General features: G+C 35.9%; 1 protein-coding gene across 1 annotated transcript in view; it reads left to right on the forward strand.

Moving 5' to 3' along the window:
- The window catches only part of CREB3L2 (cAMP responsive element binding protein 3 like 2), a 75532-nt gene extending 59957 nt beyond the window's left edge, over positions 1 to 15575 (forward strand). The window contains exons 9-12 of the mRNA XM_026695075.2: positions 2164 to 2263; positions 4133 to 4259; positions 8926 to 9142; positions 10666 to 15575. Of these exons, the coding sequence (XP_026550860.2) occupies positions 2164 to 2263; positions 4133 to 4259; positions 8926 to 9142; positions 10666 to 10741 (520 nt within the window). The 3' untranslated portion in view covers positions 10742 to 15575. The remainder of the gene's footprint in view (positions 1 to 2163; positions 2264 to 4132; positions 4260 to 8925; positions 9143 to 10665) is intronic.
- The last annotated feature ends 242 nt before the right edge of the window (positions 15576 to 15817 follow it).

A 15817-nucleotide genomic window follows, 5' to 3' on the forward strand; every position in this document is an offset into this window, starting at 1 on the left:
AACTGCTTTGGATACGGCATGAAAGACGGAGAGTGTGACATAGAAACACTGCAGTAAATAAATCTTGCAAGCAATGGGAAATTGTCTGCACCTCCTGCTTCTCAACAGTGTGGGCTGTCAGTGCAGCTTCAGATAGTCAGGCATCAGCAACAAGAAAGGCACTTACATTTTTTTAAACACACGAAGTGGCAAAGTTTGAGCAAAATCTTTCAGGAGGCTCACATTCCATTACTGATCATATATTTTGTCAGCTTTCTGTGCAATAATGAATTAAGACAGTGAATCTGGCATAGTTTAAACAGCGGTGGGCAGCTGTGGCTGTTTTAAAAGTCTAAAGAAAAAAAAGCAAGTGTGCAATCATTCATTTGGAAGTGGGTATGACTAGTTTGATGAAAAGAAGGACTGGGGTGACATGATAGCAGTGTTCCATTATCTTGGGCTGCTACAAAGAAGGGGGAGTCAAACTATTTTCAAAAATACCTGAAGGCAGGACAAGAAGCAATGGATGGAAACTGATCAAGGAGAGAAGCAACCTAGAGCTAAGGAGTTAGAACAATTAACCAGTGGGACAATTTGCCTCCAGAAGTTGTAAATGTTCCAACACTGGAAGTTTTTAAGAAGAGATTGGACAACCATTTGTCTGAAATGGTATAGGGTTTCCTGCCTAAACAGGAGGTTGGACTAGAAGACCTCCAAGGTCCCTTTCAACTCTGTTATTTTATATTCTGTATTTCCTAGATCAAGTATTAGCTCTTGGAAGGCAGACCTCTGCGTTACCATAGCAAATTCAGATTCCTATACCTTTTTCAGCTGCTGTGGATGTGAAAAGGAATTTTGGCAAACTTTGTAAGCTGCTCTTCTCACTTTGCTCTGGGTTTGGCACCTGAGATTGGAGGGAGAAAGCAATCATTAAGTAGCACATAAGCAAAATATTATCAAGCTAGCCAAGGAGAAATCAATGATTTTGGATTGAATCTCCTATGGGACGGAGGGACCATAAGTCAGTTCCAGAACAGCTGCTTTGGATGTGGATTAGGCTTAAGGATTGGCAGCTTTAACAAAAAACAGAATATGGTAACTGGCCAGATTTCTGCCTGGAAGGCTTCTGTCAGGCTAAATAGTTTGATATAAATTTCCAAATCAGGAAGAGATTTGGTAGCTGGAGAAAAGATTGATATTGATAGGTTAATGCAATTATGTTTTACCTTTGAAGGGAAAAGAGAAAAGATAAATAAGAAAGTAACTCCCACAATAGGGAGAATATGCAATAGCCATAGAGTATAGAAAATCTCTATTCTTCATGACTTAAACATATAATATTGTTCCTTGTTAACAACCCTAATCTATTCTTCCTCAAAATGGTATTCTCCCAGATGTTCAGGGCTACCACATCAGGATTGCAAAAATCTGGATGAGCCTTAGATCTGATGAGCCCTAGACTTTAGCTCCCATGAAGCCATAGTTCAAAGAATTAACTGAAGTTTAATAGATGTGTTGCATGTTTCAGAGATACAATGTTGGGAAAGGCTCCCCTAGAACTTCATTTTGTATAACCGCTGGATCAAACTGCATCTATTGAGCAGCCCCCAAGAAAAGAAAAATAATATTTTATTTCCTCTTGTAGGGTTTAGTATGTGGGTGTATTCTTTCTGACAGGTTTCGAAGTATTAAAAATCTCAAAATATCTAATACATCTGAGAAACCATAAGGGCAGAAAAATTGGAAGGATGTGTGAAAACCAATTCTTCACACTGTGCAGACTTAAACTGTAGAATTTGCTATCACAAGCTGTATTGATGGTTCTCAACTTGGGCAGAATTAGGGATTAGAGTGTTTCATGGAAGATAAGGTTGCTAGTGGTCAGGGTTTCTCTGCGTTGCGGGGTCCTTGGTGCTTTCTAAGCTTGGTTGTTTTCTTGCAGACATTTCTGCAAGAAGCTCAGAGAATACCAAGGGCCCCTTCATTTCAACCCTGAGCTACAAATATTCTCCTTTATTGTCTATTGTCTATGTTCCATGTATTCTCCTTGCGCATTTCACAGGGACATTTAATTATCCACTGTGGGAAAAGAAGAATGGGGTAAATGGGCCTGTAATCTGATCCACCAGGGCTTTCATGTTCTTAACTGACCTATTCACTGATTCCTGCTCCTGTATCTTTCAGAACACTCCTGCAGCAATTACAGAGGCTCCAAACCATGGTTGCTGGCAAAGTGTCACGGTCCTGTAAAGCTGCTAGTACACAAACAGGGACCTGTCTCATGGTAAGCAGCTTCTCATCCCTGATGGTCCCTTAGGACTTTTCACTTATAATTCTCTGGTGTTTCTGTGCAGCTTTCTCTGTCCAGGCATGAAAAATAAGTGTCTAGGTACCCACATTTTGCTCTTCATGCAGCACTGCTTTATTTATTTATTTTATATACAGCTTTCTGCTTTCAACAGAGTAGAGATCATTTTCTCTTGCATTTTTCCCTTCCATCAACAACCTTGAGCTGAGTAATAGTGACTTGTCCCAGGTTACTCTGTAAGCTTCTGTGACTGAGGTTTCAAATCTGTGTTTGAAACAATATACCAGACTGGCTTTGATTACAGACCAAATAAGATGTGACACCCTCCACCCAACCAAATATTTATGTTTTTTTTTTTACCAAGTAAATACCAGATATGGGAAGAAAAGATCTATGTTGAGATCTTGGTAGGGGCAATTGTTTAAATTCTTATTGCCCCTACAAGGATTAGATTTTGATTAGACTGTCTTCCTTTCTTTTGTTTATAACTGTACAAATGATGACATACTGAGTTTGCCCTGATGATGATGGCCAAGTCTGCAGTGTGTTTTTTAGGATAGCATTAGGTTGGAGTGGTTGTTTCATGTAGCATTCAGTTTGGTGCATAGAGGTAATGTTCGACAGAAATGCTAATGGTGAAATGGAAGTTAGGAGACCATGAGATTGATTGAAATAACACAGTCATTATGGTAGTTAGCAGCATAGATATCATATATTCAGAGGCTCTGAAATCCGATCTTGATAGGAAGTAATTGTCTGTTACTTTCATTTCCCACCCCTTTTTTAGTTCCTTATTTCCACCAAAATTATTCTTATATGCATTTCCCTTTCCCAGAAGTTATTTTCTTAAAATTAAAATTCTAATTTGAATGTCAATGTTAGCCCTCATAAGAAAAATTAATTAAAAAGAATGTTAGCCCTCAAACTTATCTTCCTGATGTTTTGATGTCTTTGAGCAAGGAGGAAGCAGTTCCATTAGTTGGAAATCCTATTATGCCAGTAAATCTATACCATCCACTTACAGGCTAGCTTTACTTATTAGATTAAAATTGAAATGGAGTTCAGATTAGTTTTTGTTGGCTCAACAACTAAGAATATATCGTTATGGTTTATCTACCCATTCAAAATCCTTTTTTCAGAGATCATTATTTTTCTTTATGAAGTATTTGTGTTTCCAGTAGATCCAGTTAAGATCCTTTCTAAACATGTTGGAACACACAAGCAGCAGGTGAAATGGGAGGAGTGGTAATATAAAGCCAATAAAAAATCCTGGATACTTTAAAAAAATAATATCTTAATAATATATTATTTTAAGAATAATATATTGAGTAGAATGGTTCCAAAGCTTCTAGAATTGCCATGCTAAAAATGATGTGTTTCTAGTACAGATAGTTTTCAACATATGACAATAATTAGGACTGGAATTTCAATCCCAAAGCAATGCAGTCATAAAAAGCAAGTCATGATGTGACCCACTCAATTTCACAACCATTTTCACTATGGTCGTTAAGTAAATCATATGGTCATTTATTGAATTACATGGTCATTACACAAACCTGGCTTCCCAATTAAATGTGCCTGTGATAAGCTGGTTGGGAAGGTTAGAAATTGTGATCACAATGCAACCAGAGGTGTAACTGTAGAGCTAAATCAGCATTGCATCTGGGTTTCTACAATTGGAGAATTATTTCAATTAAGCAAGAGAAGAGGAGAAGAACGAAGTTCTGGAGCATAGTTTGTTAGTTTTGTATTCAACTTGTATTGGTTGGATTTATATTTAACTTCGGATGGCATGGCTTTAATTTTATCATCTATAGTAAAATATGTGCTTTCCCCCTCTACCAGGTTGTAGTATTTTGCTTTGCAATTATTTTGGGCAGCTTTTCGCAGAGCTTTGGGCCTCATTCCTCCATCACAAAAGCTGTGCTGCCAACCCAACATTCTACACCAGAATCATATACAGCATCAATAGGTGAGTGCAAAATCGGGAGGTTTTAATGTTCTGTTTGTAAAGCATGTTTTCTCATTGTAGGTACTCAGAAACTTTTTAACTATAATGCTAGTTCCCCCCAATTAGTATAACCAATAGTCAGGAATGCTGGGAGGCTTGTGTTGGTACTAGTGACCAACCAGTAAGTAATAGATTCTAGGATCTGACCATAAGCTCACACCAGGGTGAATGCCAGAGAGATTTCATTGAATATAGTTTCAGAGAGTTTACAGAAGGAAAAATAAAATATGCCAGTCCTTTCAACTACTCAGGAACCCCTGAAATTACAGAGGAGAGATCCACTTTTTACCAGCTGGCTGATACATAGTCCTCAAGTTACGACCACAATTGGGCTCAAAATTTATTTTGCTGAGCGAAGCATTTGTTAAGTGAGTTTGTCCCATTTTGCGACCTTTCTTTCCACGGTTGTTGTGGGTCATTGTGAACCATTGCATGCGTTAAGTTAGTAACACGATTGTTAAAGAGAATCTGGGTTCCCCATTGACTTTGCTGGTCAGAAGGTTGCAGAAGGGGAATCACATGATACTGCAACCATCATAAATACGAACCAATTGCCAGGCATCTGAATTTTGGTCACATGGCCATCGGGATGCCGCAATGGTCGTAAGTATGAAAAACAGTCATGTCGCTTTCTTCAGTGCCGTTGCGTGTTTGAACGGTCACTAAATGAACTGTTATAAGTCGAGGACTACCTGTGGCATACCTGGAAATGCTTTGATGGCAGATCTTATGAGTGTCTTGATCACAACCCAGACAGTTGACTACCTGCCAAAGTCATCCTAATTAAGACTTAGTTCTTAGCATCTATAACATATCCTCCCTTCTGCAATTGTTGGACCAGGGAATTCACGTTCTCTTTATTGTCATTATAATACGGATAAGAGGCTCAAAAGCTAAAGTAATCCTATGATAATAAGATACCATATGTGAGGCTATCATATGTTACCGGTAGTTATCTAAGCATTGGTGTGGGGAAATTTTTCTTCCACACGTAGATAGAGAAGACGTAGACCACTCTGCTCCCTTGCTGTGTCTTTTGTAGTAGCACCACAGAACTATAAGAAACAGCATCTGGTACCTAGTCTAAACAAGGCTTCTATATTGTAGGACAGGTGCACATGGTTGTATCTCCCTAGATATCTACCTTTCATTGATGGTTTTTTATTTATTTAAGTTTTTATTGGTTTTTAAAAACAAACATAAACAAACAAAACATAAAAACATCAAGCCATCTTCCATATGTATACATACAGTGTGCCGGTTGGTTTACAAATTGTTTTGTGCTTCCATTTCGTAGTCTTCAATTACAATTACATTGCATATAATCTCGTATTTTCAATCAAAAATTAAATACCTTAGTATCATTATTAATTAATAATTTGACTATACTTTTAATCATTCATGTTTTACAAGATAATCATAATTTACTTAGTTTGTTTTATAACAGTTCATATTATCATCCCAAATCTATCCTAAAATCATTTTGTAGATATAATAAGAAAGAAGTACATCTTTATATATTTATTATTTTCTAAAAGTCTACCTATTTCATTACTGTATTTTATTGTCTAACCATTGATAGAATAGATCCCAAATTTTATAAAATTGTTTATCCTCTTGTTCTCTAATTTCAAATGTCAATCTACTCATTTCAGCACATTCCAATATTTTCTTAATGATTTCCTCCTGTGATGGTGTTTTCTCATTTTTCCAGTTTTTGGCAAATACAATCCTAGTCGCTGTTAATACATTTACAATCAGATATTTCAAGTCTTTACTATATATTTCAGGTAAAATTCCCAATAAAAATATCTCTGGTTTCAAGTCTAAATGTTTTTTTGTCATTTTTTCCAACCACATGTGGATTTTAGTTCAGTATTTTTTAGCATCCACACAAGTCCACCACATATGGTAATATGAGCCAGGTGTCTGATGACATTTCCAACATTTTTCGGATTTATTCTTGAACATTCTTGCTATTCTTGTCGGGGGAAAATGCCACCTGTAAAACATCTTATACAAATTTTCTTTATATGCTGTTGACATTGTCATTTTATAATTTTGAGACCGCAATTTTTGCCATTTCTCTAAATCAATCCCATATCCAAAATTCTTCCCCCAAGCAATCATAGTTTCTTTAACTTCTTCTTCTAATTTAATTTCTAATAAATATCCATACAATTTTTTAATCACCTTTTCATCAGTACCTGTCAAAATCTTATCTAAATCAGTCAATTTATCATAGAAACCTTCCATTTTAGAAACTTTATCATACCTTGAATGTATTTGCGCATATGAAAACCAATTCATCTTTATACCTTGTTCCTCTAGTTTTTGTATAGATTTGAGTTCACCCTTTTCATTCAATATTTCACCATATCTAACTGTTTGTTCCTTTTTGTATATTATAGGATAAGAAAATGCTTCAATAGTCGATAGCCAGACTGGAATTTTCAAATAACATTGTCTTTTAATCTTCTCCCAGTTTAACCACAGAGACTCCCGTATATAATGTCTTCTAAAATACCCCTGTGTTTTAGTTCCTTTATACCATAAAAAAGCATGCCACCCAAACAACAAATCATGTCCTTCTAATGTCATCAATCTAGTATTTCTTAGTGTTATCCATTCCTTAACCCACATCAGATTTGTAGCTTGATAATACAACTCCCAATTAGGCAAACCAAATCCTCCTCTAATTCTAGCATCTTGCAAAAGTTTTAACTTTATTCTCGCTTTCTTACCTTGCCATATATTTTCAACACAATTTTATTTAAATCTTCAAAGTAATCTTTTCCAAGCCTAATTGGAATTGTTTGAAACAAATATAAAATTCTGGGTAATATATTCATCTTGATTGTTGAAATTCTCCCTATTAGTAACAGTTGTAAATTTTTCCATTTCGCCAGATCTAGCGCTATCTGCTGTTTAAGTTTGATATAATTATTCTCTTTTAGTGTACTACATCTTGCTGTCAAATATATCCCCAAGTACTTGATCTTATTTGTGACCTGAATTTTCAATAGGTCTGCCAGTTCTTCCTTTTGTCTTAATAGCATATTCTTTGTCAAGATCTTTGTCTTATCTTTATTTTCAAACCAGCCACCTTTCCATATGTCTCTATCTTTTCTATCAATTTTGGTGCTGTTTCTAGAGGGTCTTCTAAGATGAAAACCAGATCGTCTGCAAATGCTTGCAGCTTAAATTCTTCCTTTTTGGTTTTCATTCCTTTTATATTCTTTTCATATCTAATATTTCTGTTTAGCACTTCCAAAGTTAACACAAACAACAAAGGTGATAGTGGGCACCCTTGTCTTGTTCCTTTTCTTATATTGATAGAATCTGTCAGTTCTCCCTCTATCATTACCTTTGCCGTTTGCTTATAGTATATAGCTTCTATTGCTTGAATAAATTTTCTAGCAAAGCCCATCTGTTCCAGCAGTAATGACATGAATCGCCAATTCACATTATCAAATGCCTTCTGTGCATCTAGAAATATCAGAGCCATACCTTTCATTGATGTTGACTGGTAAATCAAGATGCAGGTATGCAAGTAAAGTCTGTTTTATTGGTCTGTTGGTAAAAAGAAAGATCTATGGGAAACTGTGTAATCAGAAAATATCTAATGTACAACCTTTAAAGCAGGGGTAAGAAACCATAAGTGCCCAAACTTTTTTTTAAATCAGGAGACAGCCAAGACTGTAATGGATGGGAGTAATGATTTAGATATATCACTGGGATCTCTGGAAAGTGTGTTTTTGTGTAAAGCACTGGAACTCTTGGAGACTAAAAGGAGGGGGTTAGGTCTGTGTATGATCTGAAAGCTACAGGTTGTCCATCACCTGTTCAAGAGGTTGATCTTTACCATAATCTACTAAGCATTTATTGTTGCTCCATCCTTTTACGCATTCACTTCTGCTAATTTTGAGCTTTCCTTACATACGTTGAAAGTATGAAGATTGGGTTGCTTTATCAGAAACAAATCCTTGTATTGGGATGGGACGGGACTGGAAACAGGTCAGTGAGGTGGACCAGTGTGAACATTTTGGAAAGAATTCTAGTTCCCTCAGTTTTAAGGTACTTTGCATGCAAACCTATTTTGTTTAATTTAAAACATTTGCCACTTAGAAAAAGGGGAGGAGCCTTCCTCTGCTTTATAGACAATCGTCCTTCAAATAGGTTCAACTGCATTACTGGGGGGAAAATCAAGGAGTTGATACTGAAGATATTTGAAAGGTATCCAGTTTTGGGGAGGTAGGGGAGTGGAAAAGGCAATTTTGTATGAATTAAATGTAAATGTGTAAATGTAAACATGTAAATGTAACAGCAGGAATCAATATTATATTTGAGAAGATTTAGAAGTCAACCCCGTGATAATTTATTTTGTCCAGGATCTCTTGAGAGCAGGGTTAGAAAACAACTCTGCTATCAAGTGCCACATAATATTTGGACTTAGATGGGCCATTTATCTAAGGCAGCTTTTTATATTGAAATCCACCACCTGTAGCCAAAATGTTCTCCTCTGCTAAAGCTGTTGAATGCCATCAAGCCCAATTCTTGTCTTCATAGGTGTTAAATTTGCTGTGCGTTCACTCCATTTCTTCCTTGTATTTTTTTCTCTCTGCAGTGAGATCAAGGAGCCTCTTGACTTATGAGGGGCCTTATCCACTGGAAGAGCAGCCCTTGTCCGATCACAGCAACAGTTGGGACAGGCACCTGGATGCTTCCAAAGCCCTGTCTTTGGAACTGGTGTCCAAGTCACAACCCAGCCAGGTTACAGAGATCACAATAGCCAATGAGACAAGGCTAGAAAAGTCACTGCTGGTGGGGCTGCAGCAGCACAGGTGAGTATTTGGCAAAATTAGAATGGAAGGAAACAGACAGTTCACTGCCCATTGTAAGTGTTTGGGAATACTGGGAAAGAAAAATTATCTAGTTTGGTGAGTGGCAGAGAAATCAACCTGCATATTTTTTTAACCAGTTCCCATTCAACTTGGTGACAAATAATTTACTTTCCAAGGAGAAGAAAAATTCAGTGAGATTTTCAGGGATGCAGTATGATGTAGAACCTATTTACCTACAAGGTGACTGAGGCAGGGCATAAATGCAGTTATTTGGTTGTATGCTTATTTTTCGAGCAGAGTGAAGCTGTTGACTCTTCCCATTGGACTTTTCTACCAGCAAAAACATGGAACTTTATTTAGAAATCAATAAGCTCTGTGTCTTCTTTTACAAATTTACAAGTACAAATAGAAATACATGTGTCCACCTAACCTCTCTGTTTACAGATGTGTTGGGAAATTTTTAAAAGGTCATAACGTTCCACTCTAAATTACTCATTTCTTCCAAGAAAAAAAAAACATGGCCAGTGATTGGAAAGATAATAGAGCCAGTCAGCATGATGAATGAACAGTACCTGGGAAATATTCCTTGCCAAGAATACTACAAAAAGCCTATGCACTTGGAAAACAACCTCTGGATAGCCACTGCTGCAGGAGGCAGACTGAATTTCCTTTTTCCAGAGTGGCTGTAGCTCAATGCTAGAATAAGGACTGACATACATACAGTACATACCTATACACATACATACATACCTGTGCACATATATTCATACACACATGCACTCACACACAACTAATTTATTGCATGTATAAGTGTTATTCAGTTGAATGTATATACATTTGCAGAAGAAGAAAGGTAATTATGTCAAAGGACAAAAAGTATGGTTTCTGTATACCATATCTAAATTTTTATATCACAGTAGGCATTACTTTAGCAAAGAAAGCACTTCTGCTAACAGATGGCAATGTTAAAAATGACACTTGCCATCTGCAAGTTTTATAAGAACTCAGATTTTAAAAATGATGCCTGATTCATTGGAAACACCTTTTTACTTAACTGAAAATTGAAGTTTTAAGCAATGAAAATGAAGATGTGAATAATATAATCTAGTGGATGTCTGTCTATTTAGAAGCAATTTCCATGGAATTCAATGGGACTCACTTCCAGGGAAAAGATGGTAGGATTTCAGTTGAATTGAGTAAATTGAACTATCCAGTGTTTCTTTGCCATCTAGTGAGATGGGCAGCACATACATTTAATAAATACTTTAAAAATTGTTAACAATTTTTGATAGAGAACATATCCTGGAAATGACAGGTCTCAAATTCAGACTTTGCCATTTTAAAGTTAAAGGTTTGGGGATGGGAAAGTTGAGCTTCATATCACTCGATATCTTGCTACTGTGAAGTGAATGTTCAATTAAATAACAATTTAAAAAATCCCAAGTAGTCATTTTTGTGTTGCTTGGTTTTATTCATACTAGTATTTTATAGTAATCTGAATTCTTCCTCTTCTCTGCTTATAGAATCAGTTCAGAGCTGGATGCAAATGAAACACTAAAGATCGTTGAAATTGACAGAAGAGTCAATGCTACATCGTAGGAGAAAGGAACATTGCCTCCCCCTTACATCTTTATCTTTGTTCCAAACATAAGTTCGAAAGGACTTGTCATTGTCAGTAAATCTCAATGGCGAGAATGGACGACTTGTCTGATTTCTTTCATGTGAGAAAGTGGCTTTGGTTGACCATTTGCCAAAAATCCTAATTTTTCACCAGGATGATGGTGTTGATGTGGAAATATGATTAAGGCAGACCTTTCAAATTATTTTCTTGCCCTGCTTTTTTTTTTAATAGTAACTGCCATGCCTGACTTCTACCATAATATTCATAGTGGGAAGAATTATGTTGATACTATTTTGATGAGCTACCAATGGTAGGGTGTTGCCTTCAGTGAAAAAAATATCCTCTGGAGCTTCAATAATCATGGTGAAACAGAAGTATAACCAACTTTTTTCCTACCTTCTCTAGAAGAATTGGACTGTAGACATGTTCTTTGTTGAACCTCAGTGGACAAGAATAGTTTGTTCTGGCAAAACACTTTGGTTTTGCTAGACTCGGAGGTTTCATAATTCCTCTCCCTCCATGGTAACATCTCTGTAAAAACTGGAATCATCTTTCAGTACATTAGTTTAATTTTTCCCAGCCTGGTGACTTCCTGCTATGTTATAACTACAACTCTTCAAATTCCCACTAAGCCTAGTTGTAGAGAATGTACAATTGTACATGTGGATATGAGAATCTGGTTGCTTATATTTCCCTATAACTTATACTCTCCTATATCTTTCTGTTGTAAATAGTATTTATTAAGGTTTTTTTCCTATGTTCCAAGCTGGAATGGCAAGTCAAGGTTATAAGCTCTTTCAAATGATCTTAGTGGACTTTGAAAAGCTTCCAAAACATTTTTTAGGCTCCAGGCATTAAACCTTTAAAAGTTTAATCTAAATAAGATTCCCCCCCCCCACACACACACACACTTCCTAACGTGTTATTTTGTCCTTTCTGTTGTACTTGTTTTTAAATAAGCTTTTGGCTGGGAAAATTCCAGTCTCAGCAATCTCAATTTCTATAATCTTAAATGATCAGAACTTTTGGGAAGGAAATTATTAGTACCGATATGTTAAAACAGCACCTCTTCTATAAAATACAGTTGCATGGGACCCTTCATAGTATGCCTAGAGTTAAAAAATAATACCTCCAAATCACTTTGTAGCGGGGGATTTTCAAATATCAAACTTGGGTAACAATGTTTATTTTAAGGCACTGTATTATTCATTATGTGATCATTGATTCCAGATGTCTGTAGCTAATAGGTTTTGTATAGTTAGTGGGTGGGCTCTAAAATAAGAGAATGTTATTTTAAACTGTCTATTTATGGAAATCAATTATGGGGTTGTGATGCTCTTAATAATTGAGTAGTAGGTAGACAGTGTAATTCTTTTGCTATGTATATGCTTTGATTGTATTCACTGTTTTTTATTATTATGCAAAGTAAAGTATTTTAACTAGTTAATGTTTCTGAATCAGATGTTGACCGATGCAAATTGGTAGCTTTCCCATTCTATAACAATCTGACAATTGACTTCTCTTTTTCTTCTAACCCTGGAAACATTCAGTTCATGATTTATACATCTGGGTTGAATGTCAAATTTGAAATGTCTTTCAAGAAATATCTGAGAATAGGAATTCTCCCCCCCCCCCCCAAACCTTCAACTTTGAGGAGTGGGTGCTATCTATTCATAGTTTGGTTGTCAATAAAATGAATAACTAATATTAATTGCCAGCCATGGCTGGCTTCTATGAAATTAAATTCTCTAATGCCAGAAGGCCATTGTGCAGTCCACCTCGTCCCAGTATAAAAATGTATCTTTAGCATCTTCTCTCTCACTTTGTGACAAAAATAATTCTTCTGTAATTGCTAATTGAAATGAAACTGCTTTTTTTATAATGTTATTTTGAAGGTGTACTCCAACCCTGAGTACTCCAGCTAGACATGTTGATTTATTAGTCTGTTTCCCTCACTCTCAAGTCTTGTACCCGAGACTTGTAGATCTAAATCCCACACTTCAGAGCCCAGACTTGGTTCTGATGTAGGTAGTAGAACATTTTTTTCTCCCGTAAAAAACCTGATCTCTTGGAAGGAAGACAGAATTTATCAACTAGCTTTATATATGTTTAAACTGCCTAAGAAGATACAATTAAAAAAAACTTGGGAGATAAAGATACTGGGGTTATGTTGAAAACTTGTAACATGTCATTAGGGGGCCTTCCCTTATTCGTAAACGCAGTTGTTGCAAGATAAGCATCCTTGTGACATCAGTATCCAGTGGATTAATCTGTCCTTTTCTTTTTGTTTAGTTTTGCATATTTTAAAATCACAATTACAAGTTTGCAAACTCTAGAACACTGCTTGGAGTTTTGAGTGGTTGTGGTTCATTTGAAAGGCAGAATTATACTGTGCAGGGCAGTATTTCCTCTTCTGGTACATATTATTCAAATCTCTTTCCTCAATGCCATCCTCTTTTCAGTACAGATAGCCCTTGACTTACAACAGTTCATTTAGTGACCATTCAAAGTTGTAACGGCATTAAAAAAAAGTGACTGGAGCCTCAGTGACGCAGTGCAGTACTGTAGGCTACTTTTGCTGATTGTCGGCTGCCTGAAATTTGGCAGTTCAAATCCCACCAGGCTCAAGGTTGACTCAGCCTTCCATCTTTCCAAGGTCAGTAAAATGAGGACCCAGATTGTTGGGGGCAATATGCTGACTCTGCAAACCGCTTAGAGAGGGCTGTAAAGCACTGTGAAGTGGTATATAAGCCTAAGTGCTATTGCTATTTTCACACGACTGTTGCAGCATCTCTGTGGTCATGTGATCAAAATTTGGAGCCTTGCCAACTGACTCATATTTATGACGATTGCATTGTCCTGGGGTTATGTGATCATTTTTTGCAACCCTCTGACAAGCAAAGTCAATGGGGACGCCAGATTCACTTAACAACCGTGTTACTAACTTAACAGCTACAGTGATTCACTTAAGAATTGTGGCCAGAAAAGTTACCAAATGGGCCAAAATTCACTTAACAATAGAAATTTTGGACCCAATTGTGCTTGTACGTCAAGGACGATGAAAAAGGTGGCATCTTTTTGTTTCAAAGAACATAGCCTGATTTTTTTTTTCCTTCAAAAAAGAATGGGAAAGAACTAAGAACAGTATTTATTTATAAATAAATGCACATTAGCTAAATGTAATTTAACTCTTTATGAAGACAATTTTCCAAGCCCTTTTTGCTTTGTAATTCTCCAAAGAACACCAATCTTGTTACAATTTAAATGTGAACAAAACGGTGAGGGTGCATAGGGACAGATGATGTATGGAAGATAGATATGATAGATGATATATGGAAGTCAATGGCTGTGTGGTAATTGATGCTTAAATGTTTGTAGAACAGGCACTGTTTGAGCCTTCACAATAGCAGGAAGTGGTAATAAGACAATTATCTTGCCACTGTTAAGAAATGCAAAACATGCCACACTAATTCCATTGCGATACAATAAATACAATAAAATAATACAAACGCATAATAAAATATAAGCTAGAATCAGTTTGGAGATACTGGATTAGAAACTGGGAGATTGTGAGTTCACCCTTAGGCATGAAAGCTGGCTGGATGACTTTAGGCCATTTGCTCTCTCTCAATCCACCAGGGAAAATAGGAGATATAGGTGCTACCTTGAGTTGTGCCAAATAAAGTAGGATAAAATTAAATGAATAAATACACTGAATACCAACTTTGCAATGGATGGGGCATAGATATAGTTTACAGGCTGGTTGAAATGAAAGTGCAATTTAATTCTCCTTGATTTTCTGTGCAAAAAATTAAAGGATCTTTGGACCCATTTTAGCATCTTTTCTCAGGTGCTGAGTTCAAAGTTGGGTAAACATATCCACCTTGATTTGCTTCTTTCAAGGCTAAATGTTTTATAAAATTTACACCATTCTGATTCTTGGTCCCGTCTATTTTGTGAAGTGTGGTTCTAATATATCACTTTAAAAAGGTGTCTCTCTTATATATGTTGTACTTTAGGTTGAAAATCTGAAAATGCTGTCAAATGGGACACATGACATGACATTCAGTGTCTTTAAAGGAGCAACATGACTGGGATTTATTTTCATAAAGATACTGACATTCAGGCTAAACCTTTTCTTATCCTTGAAAGATAGATTATGATTTTATATATTGCAATGCATAATCCTATTAAAATCAGCAGAATTAGACTCACATGATATCTTTCTGCATCCCAGTCAGGGACTATATACATCAAAGTTCTCTGGAATTTTCATAAATTATTAGTGCATTTTAGAGAACTTTATTATAAGTTAAGTTTTCATTTGTTGTTGTAAGTCAGCTTGAGGATTATTGTCAAGCAAAAAATGTACTACAAGTACTTGTTTAATAATAATTATATCTGTAATTTGTATCATGTAAGCCCAAAACCTATTAAACTGGGCCATCCATGTTGACATTTTTCTGTCAAAAAAACCCTCGTTATTTCTACTATGTGAATATGCAAATATGTTTTACCCACGTTTAAATGGAACTGACTGATTAAAATACTGCAATTATTTAACAAAAAACATAGGGTAAAATTTTTTTTAAATGCCAATTTCTTAAACAATAGTGGCATTGGTTTAATATGTTCTATACCCTCATGTACTTGGGAGCGGCAAAGAAATTTTGTGTAAAAAATACTTTTATTAAGCACACAAGTCTAAAATGAAACTGCAAACTAAATGCTTTTTGTATGTACCTAAGTGCAACTATGTAATGCTTTATCTATTTTCTTGCAAATAAATATTTTCCTAAAGAAAAAAGAAAAGCCTATTCAAGTCATTGCATTTTAAAACTTTGCTTTTTACTTAACTATGGTAAGGAAAGAAGCAGTTTACATCTACCAACATGTGCAAACCCAACACTTAAATTACATCAAACCCCAGAATTTTATTTTGCTCCTTAGTCATACAGATATATCTGGGGTATCTACAAGTAAGCAGATGTCCATGACTTTATTTTCTGAATCTAGTATTCAAGCTGTATTCTACTTATTTGCAATTGATTCAT

Source organism: Notechis scutatus, chromosome 6, assembly GCF_049901735.1.
Source record: "Notechis scutatus isolate UNSWTSFEM ecotype Mainland chromosome 6, rNotScu1.2, whole genome shotgun sequence".
Classification (NCBI taxonomy): Eukaryota; Metazoa; Chordata; class Lepidosauria; order Squamata; family Elapidae; genus Notechis; species Notechis scutatus.